Source organism: Lagopus leucura, unplaced genomic scaffold (assembly GCF_019238085.1).
Source record: "Lagopus leucura isolate 7727_CA_CO unplaced genomic scaffold, USGS_WTPT01 Super-Scaffold_73, whole genome shotgun sequence".
NCBI lineage: Eukaryota > Metazoa > Chordata > Aves > Galliformes > Phasianidae > Lagopus > Lagopus leucura.
Genome location: NW_024962252.1, coordinates 81,471,609 through 81,490,763, shown reverse-complemented (window position 1 = coordinate 81,490,763; position 19,155 = coordinate 81,471,609). Strand labels below are relative to the sequence as shown.

General features: G+C 40.6%; 1 protein-coding gene across 3 annotated transcripts in view; it reads left to right on the top strand.

The window, feature by feature from the left end:
• Nucleotides 1-18,843, top strand: part of LPGAT1 (lysophosphatidylglycerol acyltransferase 1) — a 58,492-nt gene extending 39,649 nt beyond the window's left edge. For all 3 annotated transcript variants that reach the window (XM_042885637.1, XM_042885632.1, XM_042885646.1), the window contains exons 6-8: nucleotides 2,794-2,920; nucleotides 10,739-10,845; nucleotides 14,838-18,843. In XM_042885637.1, the coding sequence (XP_042741571.1) occupies nucleotides 2,794-2,920; nucleotides 10,739-10,845; nucleotides 14,838-14,989 (386 nt within the window). In that variant the 3' untranslated portion in view covers nucleotides 14,990-18,843. The remainder of the gene's footprint in view (nucleotides 1-2,793; nucleotides 2,921-10,738; nucleotides 10,846-14,837) is intronic.
• Nucleotides 18,844-19,155: the final 312 nt, after the last annotated feature.

Genomic DNA, 19,155 nt, shown 5'->3' with positions numbered 1-19,155 from the left:
ATTAAGAGATCCTACCCCTTTGTGTTGCTGCAGTTGTCTTTCCATTTTGAGGATATGCTAGACCTTTGTGGCTTTAAAAACACAGATGTCACCTGGAGAGGACAGTGAGATTTATTTCAAAATTAATTTTCTCCAAATCCTTGGTGATTTAAGCTTTTTTTGAACAGCATGAGAGGTTGGATGGATTATGCAAGGCTTATTTTAAACCAGGGTATGCTGAAATATGTCAGTGACTGTGATTTGATAATGTGTCTTTGTAAATTGCCTGTGGAGGTGGCTGCAGTAAGACCTGCTTGCTCCAAAGACCTGCTTGCTTACTTCTGGAGACTGAACATTCATAACTTTGCGTTTTGAATGTGGGGTTCCTGGTTGACTGTCAGGCAGGTTTTTCCCTGCACTGGAAGGGGTTGGAGGTGAGGCTGGAGCTGACGTGAGGAATGCATGCAGCAGCTCTGCCCCACATAAGGTAGAAGGTAAGAAATCAGCAATAAGAAGGGCCACAGTAGTCTTCCCTTAAAGAACTTTGAACCATTATCCACTGAAAGAACAGTCTGAATTAGTAGCTAAATATTTAATAGACTATTTAAAAACACTTTACTGTAAATAATAAGATAATGCTCCCATATTCATCTGGCACTTTTTAATTACAATTAATGATCTTTGTTGCTCACTCAGACAATTTACTTGTCTTCGTCCATTCTCTCTTTACATCTGGGAAAATGATAAATGGAATGGCCTTGTTCTGAAATCCATTTCCAAATGAATACTTCTGTGAGTTTACTATTAATTTCATATTGGCTTTTCTCTAATACATTGCTTCTTTTAAAATGAAGGACTCTGCACTTAGTGCTTTTCTTATGAGAGACATGACAACCACTGCCATGGTCCTGGCCTGGAGCCTCCGCTGGTACCTTCTGCCCTCACTTTGTGTGCCTGTCAGCATTTTCTAACAGTGTTTCAGCCTGACCTGTGTATCTTCCACATTATCAAATTTTGGAGCCATATATTGCGTGCTGCTGTTCACTTCTGAGCTAAGTATTGCAAAATACTGTGTAGCCTGAGTCAGGGAGCACATCTGCATTTGGAATGAAGTGGTACAGCCCCATTGTTGGTTAGACACTGTGTCAGCACTGCTTGCTTTTTAAAATATTTGATAGATACAGGTGATAGTGTTGCTGTACATGTCTTCTTGTGCTTAATTAAATTAAATGCGGATGCAATACAGGTAGGAACCTGTGAGTCAGTCCTTGTCAGGTCAGGTATGCTCCAGTTGGTGTTAATAACTGCAGCTCTTAGTGTGCCTCAGTCTGTGCTGCAGTTTTCTTTGTGTGTGCAGTAAAACTTGAATGGCGACTTTGGACAAGACCATACATTTATCTAGCCCCAAATCCTCTCTGTGGTTCTAAGAGCATACTGCAGGAGAGCCACAAACAGAGCAAATGTACATCATGCTTCTCCTATTGTACTTCTCTCATATTCTCCTAGTTTCTGACCATTTCCAGTGTCACACGTTTCCTAAGCTGAGCCAGACGGGCACTTCTGTCTGTTGATTTAGCTCTCCAATGGACATCTTCCATATGCCTGGTCCAATTTCCTCCTGAACCCAACACTTGGCAAGGGAGGACCCCTCTGCATGAAGGGTCATTCCTCTTTAGGTGTCTCAGTTGCAGGCTTGAAGAGTCTTGCACTGTGTACTGGTACATAACAGCTCTTACTTCTGCCAACAGATGACTGTTTTTAAAATCATCAGCTTTTTAAATTCAGCTTTTTAAAAATTCTGTACGATAGTGCTGGGTATGATGTAAACTTATAGTACTCTACAAGCCTGAGCATAATGTGACCTCAGGTGCAAGGCATGACTGGTTCCCCCAGAACAGAAATAAAATTGACAATTGAACTCCAAATGCTGTCTGGCACCGTGCCCCCTCCTTGGCTCGCCTTCCAGGTATGCTGCTCTCCCTCTTGGCAAATCTTGGGTTGAAGATGTGCCAGATGGGTTGACAAAAGAGCAGAGAGAGGTCACAGCTAGGCTGTCTGTCCTTGACTATTGCTGGTAGTAACTAACATTGCGGCTTAGATTTGATGCATCATTTTCACCTCCTCATTTTGAGTATTTTGGTAAGCGCGTGGGCACACACTGGGGTCAGTCATTCTGACAGAGGCCTCATGGATGGAATCTCCATTGTGAACACTGACCATCTTTTCCTATTCATTGCTTGCTTGCCTTTCAAGCACAGTGTCTGTTTTTTCCTCTTTCACCTGTAACTCAACTATTTAAGAACCTTTGGGGTCTTCTGCTTTGTTTTTTTTAACTGCCTTTGAAAATCCATCTGTGTTGAGTAACGTAAGTCACCTTCATCTATTTGCTGCACCCCAGCAGTGAGGCAGTTGCCCAAAGGGCTCTCCATGGCTGTTGTGGGTCAAAGCTGTTGGATTTTTATGCTGAAGTTCTTCTTTTGGGAAATGGGGGAGGCACCTAAGATTTGAGCCAATGTATGATATGACTGCAACCAAAGAGCAGAGTTGCTGATTTCTGTGTGCTACAATACATACGCACAACAGAAACAGCCATGAAAATGAAATCTGAATCTTGCTGAAGCCTGTAAGAATATTTTTGTGCTGTGTAATGATTTGGATCTAGATTTGATTCTTAGCTGTCTTATTTTGTCACTTTTCTAAGCTTTATTTGTGCCTCATACCTCTTTTAAAGTAATCTAAAAATGGAATAACTATCAAATCAAGTGGCATACACTTTCTGATGAATTTTAATACAATGTTTCTTCTTAATCCTAGAGAGCAAACCAAAAGGTCTCCAGTGGGTGATAGATGCAACCATTGCATATCCCAAAGGTGAACCTATAGACATCCAAACCTGGATTCTTGGCTACCGACAACCAACAGTTACACATGTACACTACAGGTAGGAAATAAACCTTCTGTTCTTACAGTGAACTAAAAAAAAAAAACCAAACCAAACCAAAACACAAACAACAACAAGAAGTAAGCCATCTCAGAAGTTAATAACAGTATATTTCAAGATACAGGAAGTCAGCAGCAGTATCAGTGTCTTTTTTTCTTACACGTTTAGGCAACTGAGTGTATAAACACAGCTTTCTTTTGAAAAGTTTGGTCTGCCTTAGCACCTTGAGAATGTTTCCTACTGTCTGATGGTTTAAATATAGTAATGGAGTATATATGGATGTTTTTAGGTATTTTTTTAATGACTGTGTCTTGGCAGTAGCTAGCAAATACTTAATTCCCTTACTGTTACTTCTAGTTCTTCCCCAAGCTTCTTCCTCTACCCTCTCCAGTCACCATATGATCAGCAGCTGAAGGAGTGATTTTTTTTCAGGGAGATTCATATAGGCCCTATACAGAGTCTGGAGGTGATAACATAGGAGCTTTTTTTTTTTTTTTCCATAGCAGTGCCACAGGCTTTATCACCTGGAAAATATGCAGCTTTCTGAGGGAAACCTGAGGCTGCCCTGCTCCTTGGAGTTTGGAGCAGCTTGAACAGAGTAGGAGACCCTGACCAAGAGGAATGGCACTGTTTCTGAAGGGGAGTGGAGGGAATAAATGCTGCTTTTGCAAATATCAGAGTCCTGGAGGGTCACGTATTCCAGCTCTCCACTTCTGCTTGATAATCTCAACAGTGCAGTTGTGTGGTTCAGTGAAAAGGCTGGGAGTCTATTTAGCTCCTATATTATTTGTCTGTATTAGCCAAAATAAAACAGCAGATGCTCTTAGGTGAAAGAGGAGGTCCATCTAATCCAAGACGACTTTTAGTTTTACATGCTTCCATTGAGAATCTGTTCCAAACCATTATCAAAGCAAATAAAGGAATCCTATCGCTAATGTTTCATAAGAGTGTAATACCTAGATGACATATTTGGCTTTCTGATGTATAAAGCAGCCTACCTGTGTGTTGTGAAACAATCAGCAATCTAAAGCCTCCCTCTCCTTATCAGAAATGTAACAACACACCATGTATCTTGGGAATGAAAGGAAGATGCTTCTCCTTTGATCTTCCACTGGATTACTTTTTTTAAATTTAGCTTGCACTTTCCTTTAGTGAACTTAGTGATTTTGCTCACTGTGTAACTCAGATCTTTTTGTAAAAGAAGTAGTTTGGTGTCCGCTACAGATGGTACCAAAATGATTTTCTCTCTAAAAGTGTTAAAATCTGGCAACTAGGACAAGAAGTCACAACAAGTCCTGCTTTCAGGAGCTTTCTTGGTTTGTGCCTGGGGAAGCTGTATCAGGACAAGAGCTAATGACCTCAAGTTACATCAGGGGAGGTTCAGGTTGGGTATTAGGAAACATTTCTTCTCAGAAATAGCGGTGAGGCAGTGGCAAAAGCTGCCCAGGGAGGTGGTGGAGTCACCGTCCCTGGAGGTATTCAAGAAATGTGGAAATGTTGCACTGAGGGATGTGGTTCATCACATTTTTATCACAAAATTGTGTGATTTTTGTGTTGATTCCCTTTTGTCAACAACTCAGCTTCTGGGCTTTTACAGTAAGCTTTCAGATCTCCTCGTGTGGATCCCTTGGGAGTGACTTTGTGCAATGTGCGTGCAGTACACGATGCTCATTGGAGCTGTTTTCCACAGCCACGTTTGAGTCAGTCCTGCTTTTTATAGAAATCTGTCTTCAAGTTTCTCAAAGTGAACACATACCCTAAGTTGTATGAGATGCCATTTTATCTGGTACGTTTTATTCCATCTGCAGGCATTGTCAGGTCCTTCTGCAGCTCTTCTCTTTGATTCTCTTTGATTACCCAGAATAATTCTATTCTAGAAAACCGTTGCATCATTTTTATCCATTTCTTAGGCTTACCATATCATTCATCTCTGATATGCTAAGAACTTTTAATGTATCTGGGACTACAGCTGCAGTCTAAAATGAGTTTTTCACCTCCAATATGATAATCAAACTTATTTTTAGATATCTTCATGCACCTTTAAAAGTCTGTTATATGTAAAGGATATATTTATTGATGGCAGAATTAGCAGAAAGCAACTGAATGGTGGGTGTAGGTGAGTTCACTCACGCTGCATCATCTTTCTCTACTGCTTTTCAGTTAGGTTCCATTCAGGACATATCAGCAAGCGATCAGTTCTTTTCTTTGTGATGTTATGGATGCCTTCAGTGTTTTAATCACTTGAAATGAGAGATTTGTGATTTGAACAAAGTTGTTGACACCACTGAGAACCTGCAAAGTCCTTGGGAAAGGGGCTGTTGGAGAGGAAAGAGTAAGAAATAAAATTACTCTCCCAGAGGGATTCTGGAAGGAAAGAAAACAGTACAGCTCTGCTGTCACTTGACCAAACCTTCCCCAGCATCGAGCAGGCAGATAATTGAGAGTCAGTGCACTGACACCGATTTATTAGAGCTTATTTTTGAAGTTACCAACATGAGCTCCCTCATGACTCTCGGGAGCCTCCTAGGTCATGTCCTCACACATCCAAATGTGGTGATGGCTTGACCTCATTGCTGTGTCAGATCTTACTCAGAAGTTGTTCTGGGGAAAACAACAACAAAAACGATATAACACCCCACCACCAAAGACTGCGTGCCAGTTAAAATGATTTTGCTTTCCTACTGCTGCTTATATCACTTTCTGTGCTGCTCATTATGAAGCAGAGGAAGAGCTTGCTGCAGAGCTGCCTCTGTTCCAGCCATTCTCACGGTGCTGTCTGCTGTTCCTCTTGGTCACAAGCAGTCTATGCCTTGCTGTCTTCAGATCTGGTGTTTTTCTTTTCTTGTAGCTTGTCCTTTTATACAGGTCTGTCTCTCTTTAATCCTACTTAGGGAGCAGCAGCAGGAGTGTAGAGGACACAGTGACCAGCCTCATTTTTTCACTTCTAGATGCTTGATGGAAATGGCAGAGAAAGTTCATTTTAATCCTGTGGTCATTTTTGGTTGACAGTTTGAATTTTGGAAGAAGAGTTAAAGCTTGCTTTTCACCAATTTCTTGTACAAGTTACTTTCAAAACGCTCATTATTAGGCTAAGCTGTAGCCTCACTTTTCCTCAAAAGAAACTTTCCTTAAAAAAAAAAGAAGAAGAAGAAGAAAGAAAAAAAAAAAAAACACAAAAATAACAGGCAATCACCAGACTTGATTCTTCAAAACACAAAGGTGTGAGATCTCAATTAAATTTGACCATGACAGACTTCCCTCAGAACTCACAGGATAGTGCTGAAAAATGGCTTTTGCTTTCAGAAACTAAGAATCAAGGAGAATATTTCATTAACTTTTTCCAGGTCAAACATTGCTGGAGTTTGGGGGAAATTAGGGAGGTCATTTGTTAGGGCGCTGAGCACCATGGAAGGAGCAAATCAGTGAAGAATGGCTTAGGGCTCAGTTTGCATTAGCTTCCCCACCTCATACAATCATATCCCTTCTTGCCCGGTGCTCCAGTGAGGGTGGTGCAGAGCCCAGAGCACAGCCAGCCACAGCCCTCATTCCAGCAGAGCAGGTAGCTGTGCTCACACTGCATGAAGGCACCACTTCCTTTTGAGCCAGCTCAGCTGTCCTGGTGCCGTAATGCAGATAAGAACTGTGTCACCTTTCCTTATCGTACCAGCTTCTGTACTGTGCTGCTGTTGAAACAAGCTTTCAACTACTGAGGAAGTTCTTTTTCTGTGTCTTCGTGAATACAGATTTATTAAAATAAGCTTAGACTCTTAGCTATAAATAAAATGGAATATGTTGTGGTTGCTGAATGAGTTTTGCAGAAATATCTGTGAAGGGCATCCAGGTCTGCAGTAGATTTTAATATGCTTTTTTTATGCAAGCAACTCATTTTTGGAGGTGTCTGAGACATACCAATGACCTCCATCGCACTGAAGAGCCATTGGAACAGCAAGTGAAGTTTAGAAAGAGTAGGGGGTAGTAAATTTAGTTCAAGACAAGACAGATGATGAAAGACAATTAGTAAGACAATCTGTGAACTTCTTCCATTTTAATACAGAATTAGAGGTTGTCTCTGATAAGGACTATTTAATATGGCTTAAATGTTCCTGAAAATGCCATATTTCTGAGAATTATTTGTTAGCTTTTAAGAACAAGCATACAGTATCTTGAAATGTGTCATTAAATTGGTCTGTAGTTGTAGAGGCTAAGGTAATTATCCTCATTGTGTCCTCCTGTTCTTTTCTTTCTGCAGTGTATTTTTGCAGGTATTGCAGCTAGTTGTTTTTTTCCATAAAGCTCTTTTGGCTCTTCCACCTCTCTGTGTGTCAAAATATCACAGTAATTGTTTTATTTGGTTTGTAATCTTAATACATTTATTGGGACGTGCAGATGTTGCTGACGTTAATGATAAATCTGTCAGTACCAGGTGGATTTCTGCTTTCTCTTTGTTTTGCTCTTTCCTCTGTGATGGAAAGCAAACCCCTTGCCATCTGGTTGGGTGCTTGGCATGACTGCAGGGGCTGAGCAGCACTGTCACAGGTGAGAGGGGCTGGCAGGCTGCTGCTTTGGGTGGAGGAGGCCCTCCTGAAGGGAATGTTCTGTTCAGAATGCGGGACAGCTGCCAACTGCATCCTTGTTGAATGAGGGCAAGCAATTTTTGGTGCCAGGAACACAAGAATGCAGATTACACTGATGAAGGTAACTGTACTTACATATCCTGTTCTTCTGCGTCCAAAGATAGGGAAGAATGTAGCAAAAGTTAAGAGCTTTAGTTTCTTTGCGCATGCCACGCACTTCATGGTGAGTTTGAGGTGCAGCATTCAGAAGGGATGAGCGCTCACAGGGCAAGTTCCCCTGAGGAAACTTAAAGCCCAAGGCAGTACAACACGACTTCTGTGTGAAGTCTCTTCAGAAGTAGATGGCACCCTCTGCCCTGTGAGCCATTCTTCTGTCTGCTGGTCTGGCTTTTCTAATCTTGGAGCAACTAACAGCAAAATAATGACATGCTGGGGTGCTCAAGAGGAAGTTTTGTCTTTGAGAAATGTGATACAAATGGTGGTGGAACTATGTTTTTTTCCTACTGGTGGAGAAATAAATGTTATGGTAGGCTTGTCTGTGTTTGTGCATGATGCCACAGAGAGAACAGTACTCTAGGCAAGAAGAGCATAGATTGTTTATCACGGTAATGCTAACAACATGGGACTAATTAGCTGTTGTGTGTTTTGGGAACCGGAAGAAGCATCCACTTGGAGAGTCCTTTACAGAATCCCCTCAGCTCTGTCAGCCGTGTTGCAGCCAGCTGGGCCCAGGGTGGGGAGAGCCAGGGAAATCCCTGCAGAGAAACCAATGTGGGCTGGGTAGAACATAGGCAGCAGGTGCTGGAGGCTGCTGGTTCAGTGCTTTGGCTGTTACCTTAAAAAACTGATTTATTCAGATATTCATGCTGTATCAATTCTTGAAACCAATTCTTGTTTATCTGATGCTCTGGAAGAGGATTTTTTCTGCTCTCATTATGTATCTGCTTGGCTTTGTGATCATTGGATTTCCTTAAAGTTTTGCAGATGGAAAAAAGTGGTACCTTTTGTCAGTCACTGAAGCTCAGAGAAAAATGGTAAAATAAATGTTTTTCCCTTTTCAATCTGAGATGTGTTCTGAAAACTTTATGGACTAAAAGTGTGGCTGAGCTGAGGGGAGGATCTCTGGGCTCACAGCATGAGGTACAGCTGCAGCTATTTTCTTCAGCTCACCCTTAATGAAAGAATGAGAGACACAGGAGTGTCTCTGAAGGCTGCAGCTGGCAGATCTGCAGCTAGTGGCTGGTAATGAAGCTGCTGCAGTCAGTAGCACTTCCATCCTTTGGTTTTGGATCATCTGCGTAGAGTTTGGTAACGCAGGACCTTCTCAGTTGGCTTTCCTGGTCCTGAACTCCTTTCAAAACATGATCCTAAAGGAGCTGTCTGAGGAGCAGAGAACATGGCAGTGTGTTCAGTTTCCAGAATTTGAGGATTTAGACATTTAATCTCTAATTAATAAGAATGCTGTGCTTGTGAAAATAAGTAAACAAACCTAGATAATCTAATACTATGTTTGAAAATACTTCAAAATAAACAGAGTTATCACTGGTAAATCATAACAGCCAGTGTAGCATAATTGGAAAACTAGCTGTTCTCTCTGCTCATTCAAAGTGGGTGTAACTGGGGCTCCTTCTTAAAAGTTTGAGTTTGTATTCAGAGCATTCCAATACTGTGTGGACTCATACATAGACCTGGATGGACTCCAGCAGGAGGCTGGTATGCTGCGCTCCACCATTCTCTTATCACTTACACTGCTTTGCTACTCCATGGAAGTGCCAGCTGATAAATAGTTTCTAACGTGCATTTTGTTAGCTGCTGTGATAATGTCTTCAGACCAATGAGTATATTTTTGGAAAAATATCGGGCTTAATAAGGTTATGGAGTTGGAAAATGCTTGTGAGGCCAGGTAATCCTAGACTTCTGTCCTGAGCCCACACATGCGTTCTGTTAATTCTTAACTATCTTCAAACGTGTGTAAATGAGCATCTGTCCTTCAAAAATACACTGTGAAATGCAATATTCAGTTGCTGAGGCCTTTTATCTCTTCACACCAGATAGGAAGGAGAGAGTAAAAATAGAGCCTGGCAGTGCAGTAGTACTTGGGGACAGGGTGGCCGTCTGTAAGCCCTCAACAAAGATAGTCCCTTTTCCACAGGGATGTTTTTCACTTGCCTTTTTGTGGTTTAATTTGTGGCTCTGTAACATCTGAGTTTCAAGGTAAGATTATTTGTTACCTGTCTTTTTCATTTTCTTAATGTACACATTTAAGAGCTTCAGCTGTTTACTGGACCACCAGCTATCTCCCAACCCTTCTTGAACCTCTGGCACAGAGAACTCTTTGAGAACATTGTAAGCAGAATTGATACAAAGGCTACAGAACTGAGTTAACGCTGATGCCATAGTGGGTAAATAAGTGTTCACCTCCTTATAATGAATTTTTCTTTGTATGCCAAAGCATCATTACTTTTTATTCATTGATCAGATCAATGTTTTGCTGCTTGTCTCCTTCATTGCAGCTTATTTTTTCGTGAAAAAACTCATGAAAGGAGGAGGTACAAACGACTTAGCAACAAGTCAAGCAGGGATGTTGAAAACTGTAAAAATAAGAAGAGCATTCTTCAGAACATCCATTATTTCTGCTTACTGTTCCCTTGTCTATCCAGACACTTACATATGATTGAGTTGTTATCACAAATTCTTCTTAGAATAGGTTTTAAAAAAGAAAGAAAAATCTACTAACAGAAGCAAAACATAGCATAGATGACAGGCTAACTGGGAGTTCTCTTGGGAAGAGAAAGCTCACGTGAAGGTCTTACGTTTCTAGGCCTGGTTTTTTTTCAGGCTAGCCTGATGCACATATTTCTTCTCCAGTGGCCTCCCAGTGGAACACAGCAGATACAGAGCATCTCTTAAATATACCAAAGGGCATTTTGAGTCTGCTGCAGTGGTTTCACAATTGTAGGACTTTTTTCAAAACTGTATTTTGTTGGTACAGTGGGTTGCTGGGAGTTTCTCTCTGCACGTATCTTAGTGAATTCTGTCCTGGACATGGAATTTTTCTAAACAGACCTGGTGTACAATTGCTTCTATCAAATGCTGCGCTATTGTATTTGATGCAGACTTAAAATACAGATGTCTCCTGTGAGCATCTGGCTGGCAGCCTGGACCATTCCTTTCTTTCATCCTGAATAATTATGTGCTCTGTGAAAAAAACGAAAGAATGAATTGTGTTTTTCTTCTTCGGTAGGATTTTTCCAATTAAAGATGTACCTGCAGAGCCCGAAGCTCTCTCACAATGGCTGTATCAACGATTCATTGAAAAGGAGGATCTCTTGACCCATTTCTATAAAACAGGTAGGAAAGTGTCTAGCTAAGAGAATTACGCTTTCATGATGTCTTTTCTTACAAGGATTTCAAGATGACTTAAGAATGTGTATGCTTTTTTTTTTTTGACATGAACACAGAACATACAGTTACTGACATTTTTACACAGCAAAGGAACTTATGCTAAGAAATATTCAGGAAACATTTGCCTGGCTAAGATGAGAATCAGGTGACATTTGGAAACTGAGACATGAAAACTAGAGTTAAGGAAATCCCTTTCTTTCCCCAACAGCTCAGCTGTGAAACTTGCTGCCAGAGGCTTTCATTGAGGGGAATGTTTTAGCAAGATTCAGAGAGGCAGTGAACACTCACATGCACAATAAAAGAAGCCAGAGTTTACCTTTGGAGGGGAATATTCAGGGTTTAAATAATGAGCAAATTCTTGATTAAAAGTGATTAAGTAAGGACTCTTATGTGAGGCAAATTTTATTAGATCTTTGTGTTGCTGTTTAGCATCTTCCTCTGACACTTGTACTGTTGGAGAAAACTGGTCTAAGTAGTCTGTAAGTGTAATACAGAATCCTAGTTGTCTTCTGTTTCCTGTTAGGCAAAACAGAAATATGTTATTGGAAGGGTCTGCATGAATTACATAGCACGAGGTCTGTGGAGTCTGTGTGCCAGCCCTGTGCTGTGTCTGCCACTCTCCTTGCTGTGAGGTGCACTGAGTCTCTATTGTAACACACTTTGGATGTTGAAGGATCAGAGAGATCTAAATAAATGTAAGGCATTAATAACATTACTGAAGGGATAATGGCAAATAATGTCATTTAAAACATCAGGTAAGTACTTGAGCTGGTGAAGTGTTTCCTAAAGCCTCCTTTTTCCCATCTATTTAATGGGTGTGTGTGTTTTCAGAGTATACACCAGAGGAAATTAAAATATAAAAATGAAAAAGAAAAATCTGAGAGGGAAAAATGGCTTTGTTTAGACATACAGAAAAGTTTATAAAATATTGACTGAGTAGGGAGACTCCAACTGAAATACTGCAACTTGTGTTTGAAGAAAGAACAAATTTACTAGGAGAGTGGTTAGGCCCTGGAACGGGCTGCCCAGGGAGGTTGTGGATGCCCCGTCCTTGGACGTGTTCAAGGCCAGGTTGGACGGGGTCCTGGGCAACCTGATCTGAATGTGTATGTTTGGTGGCCCTGCTAGGCAGGGGGGTTGGAACTACATGATCCTTGGGGTCCCTTCCAACCCGGGTGATTCTGTGATTCTGTGATCTCTTAGTGATTACCACAACTGCTGAGGAAAAGAAAGTCTGTTGGATCAGCTGAGTTTAGTATTTCAGAGTGACTGTGCTAAAACAAAGATGCTATTTTTATTGGATGATTTATTGCAAAAACTGTTCTGATTCCAATTTGCTTAATTTTACCAACTTAGCACTTAGAAAGTTTGAATTCTCTAACAACCAGAGATGTACTGTGCTGTATGAAATACTGCTGCCTTCAGCTATCAGGGATGGCAAAAGTCAGACCCTATTATATACATCGCATCTAAATGCACATATTAGACAAATAACTTTGTGAATCTGCTTAAAGGTGTAGTCAACAGGATGTCAGGAATTCATGTTGTTGAGACATTACTTCACAAATGCCACTAAAATAAAATGATTGTACCTAAAAATCTAACTGGACCAGAATTTTAAAAAGCGTAATGAATATCATCAGGCTTACTGCTTCAAAAATAGGATAATTGGCTATAATTCAGCAATGTAATAAGCAGGAATTAATTAAGACATCATAAATGTAAATGATGTGATGTAGAACGCTATTAGGCATAAATTACCATAACTGAAAAGTTACTCCCACTTATGTCAGTTGAGAACTTGGTTGCGTTCTCTTGTGCTGCCATGATTTACTGAAAAGCAGCTGTTGCAGTTTGCAGAAAACCGCAGGCAGGTCCCATGAAGGGGATCCCAACAGTTCCTGGGCTCAGCTCTTTACTGACACGTTGTCTGAAGAGCACTATTAGCTTTAAGCTGGAGTAACACTTAATTCTACTTGAAATGTCAAAAGCTTGTCACTGCTATTATCACCAGTACCTTCTTACTGTACATTCTCTTTTCTGATGTATTTTTATTGGAAAGAAGAAAAAATCTAAGTCTAAAACAATTGTTGGTTGTTTTCTTTTTTCCTGTATTCCCAAGTATCAAGGACTTCAATAGATCTGGGGAAAATCTGTATGATTTAAGAACTTGAAAAGCCCTTAAAAGTTTGAATATCAAAACCGTCACGTTTGTTCATGTAGTACATTTTCCACCTTTCATTTATGAAGTTAAAGCTGTTTACAGATTCCTAGCAGCTAATGGAAAGCTTGTGTTGGCAAGTGCATGATTGCTCTGAAGTCTTGAGCGGGATAACCTTGAACACAGCAGTAACACAAATGGCATTACACTGAGCACTTGGAGACTAATTAAAACAAATAAAAACCCAACGCTGTAAACTTGGAGCTTATCAATTGGAAATGAATAGTTGAAGACATCATGCTCCTCATTCGTGCTCTGATCTTAAGCCAACTGGTGTGATGCAACTAAAAAAAGTAAGCAATGCCATCCTATGGGGCAACAGGAGAGTATTTTCAGTAGTGCTGCAAAAATACTTTTTCCACTGTACCAAATCTGAAACCTCATCTGGAAATTCTGCATACAGATCAGTCATTCCGGCTCGAGAAATATGAATTGAACTGGGAAGAGGGGCAGGTAATAGGAGTGAAGATGATGAAGGGGAAGGAGGACAACTAAAAGTGCTTGGCTTAGCTTGTCTAGCAGCGTCAAGGATCACTTTCTTTGTAACAAAATGAGTTGGCTTGGGAGAGGAGGAAGGGGAAGAGGCAGTTGCTATCAGTTCTGCAGGATAAGGAGAGTTAGTTCAACCAGCCATCAGTGTTGGTACAGAAAGACAAATGGGCCACAGAAGAGCAAATGTACCACAGAGTGGACAAATAGGAAGTGAGCAGTGAAAACTACTAGGAGGTGAGTAAAGGGAGTGACAGATCTGCTCACATGTGAAAATATGCCTGAGTGAGAGAACAAGGGGCTCATCAAGATTTTTAATATAAGACCATTCATACAGAAAGAAAAGCTTTATCTTGAGTACTCAGTTGCAGTTCCAGAAACTGCAGATGTGAAGCACAGAGATAAGTTGCTGAGAGTATCTGACAGCCCAAATTGGGTGGATTCTGAGATTCAGAATTGATGCTGCTGTGTCTTTACTCTTTGTATCTTACTCCTTTGTTCTTCTGTGAGTAGTTGTGACTCTATAATGTAGGTGTAATTAGTTTTTACATCTACTCTTCAGAATTAACAGCAAAAAAGTGGATCATATCGCCTAGGCTTTGTATGCCTTGCTATGTACACCTTGCTAACGTACATCACAGGTTATGTAATATCCTGAAATAAATATATGCAAACAACTCATTCATAATCATGATAAAGCTCCAAAGTAGTTAGTCAAAATTTACTGCTTTAAGTCAGAAAAAGTCAAAATGGGGGAGAACTGACTTATTTTTTAATCATCAAATGTATCTCCTGCCAAAGCTTCTCAATTCAAATAGGCATTTCAGAAATTCATTCTAGAAAACAGATTAGCAAATCAAAGTCCTTGCTTACACTTCACTACTGACTGGGTAATGAATGTTCAAACAACATTTACAAATTAGTGCAAGAAAAACCATATGGTCACACTACATGGTGTGTGTGCATGTGTGTGTAGATGTTCATAGTCAAAAAGCTTGAAGAGTATATGTGTACTTCGCAGTATACAAAATTATTACTAAACAGTTGTAAAGCTTTACAGAGAACCCAGTTAGTTTGATCAATTTGCCAGCATTACACAAAATTAACCAATTAATTGTGTGCACTGCTGCTGGGCAGGCAGCAATAGTCGAGAGTAATGCACTCAGCCTTATTCCTGCTGCAGATACGTTAAATGTGGGTTTTTTTGTTTTTTTTTTTCCATTTTCAGGAGCTTTTCCTCCACTGCAGGGTCAAACGAAAGCTGTTTCTCGGGAGATGACCCTCAGCAATCTGTGGCTTGTCGGCATACAATCACTTGCATTCTTGTCAGGCGGTATGTGGTACTGCATCTTACAGTATTTTTATCATTGCCTATTTTAAAAGTGGAATGGGACCTGAGGACACAGTGGGAATCGAGGCTCTTGCAAATGAGTACCATGTTGTATGTGCAAATGTGAGTATACAAGAGTAAAGGAGAATACTGGACGGACTCTTACCTCTCTTTGGAGAAATTTTAAACTCCACTGAAGGAGAAGATCAGTAACATAGTGACCTGATGATGTATTATTTTAAGAATTGTCTGTATTTTTAAGAAGTGTATACTCTCACCCACACTTAAGCAAATTCAGCATTTGGACAAAAGGTGCAATCGTACAACCACCGTAGAAGAATGTCTGCAACGAGAAAACTGTCACCATAAGTATTTCTTGGCGTTGTAGTTAGAGCTCAGAAAACTCAGCAACTTGTCTCTTCAGTAGTCTGTGCAGCATTGGTGTGGTAGAGATCCTCATTTGCACAAACGTGTGCTTTACTGCAGCTCATTGTGCTGGAGCCAGAGACATCAGCAGAGCTGATGGCGGCGTCTTTGTCACTGCCCAGTCAGCAGTTGTCTCAAACCAAGACCCCAACAGGGTCCTGTTCAGGTGTGTTTTGTGAGGAATTGGTCCTTAAAAAAGCATTGCCTCATCATAGTGTGATTAGAAGTTGTCCATATTTGATGAATCAGCCCATCCCTGCTGTGGTCTGACCATCAGCTAACTGAATTCTGTGTGCTACCTGTAGCTCATACTATGAAGAAGCTTGGAAAATACTTGTCACTTGATCCGTTTCTCCCTTTGTTCAGAATACATCTAGTTGATCATTGTCACTTTTCTGAATGCACTTTTAAAGGTGAAAATACAGTGAAAGAAAGGCATAGGGAGTAGGGGAAAGCTTTATCTGCCATGCATTGACCAGCTGCCAGAGCAATGCCAGCTGTTTCTGAAGGCCTGCTGGTGCTGCTGGTGATTTTTAGCCACCTTTGTACTTTGTATACTGCAGTCCAACCAAGGTGACCTTTGAGTGGTTTTTAGAGGCCTTTTTCTCCCCTGCTAGTTGCAACAGCACTAAATGTACTTGTGGGAGAGTTTAAACGATTCAATGCCAACCATCTTAATGTTTTGCTAAGAAATAACAGAAGAAAACTAGTTTCTTAGAAAAATACATATTAAAAAACAAAAAAAAAAGTAGGTGTAATTGCTACCATGAATCTATGTGAGGATATCACTACAAAAGAAAAGAAAAAGCAGTGGTAAATCATCTGAGTGACTACATGGAGGGCTGTATTAATTAGCTCACCAGCATGCTAAAAATCATAATGAAAGAATGAGTTCAGTTTAAAGGCAAACCAGAAGTTCAGCTCCATTTTCAGATGTGTAATACAAGATAACTTTCGAAGGGGAGTTTGCAGTGTGTGTCCTGACCCTGGCTGGTCTAGTTGGCGTTGTCTTTGTGTGATTATACACAGATTTGAGAGAGCTGTTCCTAAAATAAAATTAATCTCTCTAAATACGAGCAGGAGAGCAAGAACTTGAGGTGTGGCATGCTGCCTTTTGTACGTTGATTTTCTGAGAACCAAGTAAGCCCTCGGTTGTTTTGGCTCTGAGTTACTGATATTGATCACCCTTCTGCTGTATGAATCTGTGGGTGGCATGCAGAAACAAACACAGTCAGTGGTTCTTTTGGAGGAACTGGATGAGCATAGTAAAATATGAGGCCGTGCTGATTTCCCAGATGTAATTAAAAAGCCCTTTGTCAAATTTGCCACTTCTTTCTCTTTGAAATTAGTTTTATCTTAAAGTAGCTCTGTGATGGCTGTGAAACCATTGACCATGACAGGTTCCCCCAGTCTGTGAGTCCCCTCATGGGCTAACGTATACCACTGCAGTGGGAAGGCAAAGGACAGCATTTATCTAGATAGAGCCTTAATATTTGATTTAAGATGCTGTCTCTAAATCCCACCTGTCTTACACCTGGCCCCATACCTGAATGCTGCCATAACATAAATCCACTTGAGAAGAGGCATGCTTTGAAAAGGGAGCATAACTTCTTTTCTGTTGCTCTTGCTAAATCGCAGCTGATGGAACGAATGTATTTCATCTGCCTTTTTCCAGGCAGGTTCTGGGGCAGCCCATCACCGTCAGGTGTGAGCGGTTAGACTGCAGCACCTGGGCACAAACGGACTCTCAAAACTGCAAAATGCAGGTGGTGAGCTAATTATCTCTGTCCTCCACAGAGTGGGTTGATCAGAGCCACAGAGATGCCCTTATTTTACAGCTATTTTAACGGGAGATAGGACAGACTGGAGTGATACAATATAACCAGATTGCGCAGCAGTGACTCGCATCAGGAGGCTGTTTGTAATAGATCCAGTAAACTCCATGTAAGAGCATACTGTTTCTTTTTTTTTTTTTGCAATGCAGTATTTTTTCCAATGGATTGCAGTCAATAATCAGTGTTCACACACTGCCTGAAGAAATTAGTAATGCGTAGTAATGTTTCAGGTAATCCTTTGGTTTATCTGGTCCCCGTGCATTTTCAGCTAGTTCCTTTATAGTTCTCGCTATTGTGAGACATCTGTTTGAAAGCACTGAATGTTGTTTTGAGAGGTTGAGTAAATAGTATTAGGTCTTAGGCTTCTTTCCTGCCTGCACTGGAACATGTGAGCAGAGTGTGGTGTTGTCTCTCGCTCTGGCTGAGCTGCTGTAGGTGACAGTTAAATGAAACTGAAGAAAGTCCAAAGTACCCTCCCAGCACGAACTTGAATGCTGCTTTATGACAGAGTAAGTTTTTCTGTTAAGGGAAAAACACTATGTGGGAAATTCTGCACTAAAAACAGTGTGCTGGTGAAGGCTAGAGCTTGGCAGGCAAGCTTGTAAAACATTGGATCCCTGTGGGTTCCAGCTGGGTCGTACCTTCTGGCATTGGCTGGGGTACAGCTGGGGCAAGTGTTGTGCTGCTGCAGCCAAGGGTTTCCTCTTCTGAAGAGTTCAACCTGCATTTGATAAAAATGTTTATGAACCGTGCAGTTGATCACAAAATGGTTAATTGCTGTGATTTTAAATATGTGTTAGGAGAAATAATATGGAAGAATGTATAAAGTGAGAACAGGATGAAAAAAATAAATTGAAAGCTGTTGCACACACAAGTGAGAACACAGCAGTTGAAGTTTGTTGTGAATAAAGACGTTTCTCTGTCAGGATTGCACTCAACATTTGTAAGTTTCTCTATTTAATTGTTCATAAACAAGTTTCACTGGAAACAGTGCAAGTCCCAACGGTTTAAATTCCTGCTCTTACTGATTTCATCATGAGAAGAATATCTGCCCCTCCAAAATGAGCAGCGCTTCTGTTTTAGTGCGCTTTGCATGTACCTTCCTTACAGATTCTCTTACGTTGTACATATGATGCTGTTTCCACACATTTCATCTTGCAGGGGGGATTTTTTTTTTCAGTTGCTCTCATCAGATTTTGAAAAGAAAGATTACAATTAACCTCACTCCCCTGAAAATTAAGAGCTTCCTTCTCCCTGTTCCACCCTGAGCCTCAAAACAGGATGCATCTTGCTGCATTGAAATGACTGCTGTGGTACTGCTCGTTACTCATCTTTTTGTAAATGATGTAATTGTTTTGGGTGTTTTGCCATTAAGTGCTGTTAACTCTGTCAACTTTGTTTGTACAAGTGAATGCAGATACACCAATCACTGTGTGTGAAAGATTCAGCTGCTCTGCTTTGCCTTGACATAAAGTGTTGGAACCAAAGGGACTTGGAGCTGGGAGCAGGTGTGTTCTGAGACAGCAGGCTGGAGGCTGTGTGCTGGTCTGATACAATCACACAACGTAATGACACGTCCGGGTACTGTATTGTTTGGAAATAATGGAGCCATACGAAATAAAGGGTTATTTTGCAAAACTGCATACTTGATAACTTTCACACTGCTTTTTTTTTTTTTTTTTAAGAACAACAATTGGAAGAGTGAAACCAAAACTATTGTCTGCTTTTAAAAGTCTGTGTACATTATGAACACTTCTGAGCAATTTCACTTTTTCTGTGCAAGAGCTGTGGACTCTGCCTGGATGCAGAAAGGATTTAAAAGTATTCTGTGTATTTTGAAGTTAAATCTTTGACTTAAGCATTGGATAATGAAGTTTAGTTATACAGTGAACAACTGTCCTCTTACAGGGAGTGAGTTCTTTCAAAGTTTCTCTACACTGCTGTTTGTATTGTAT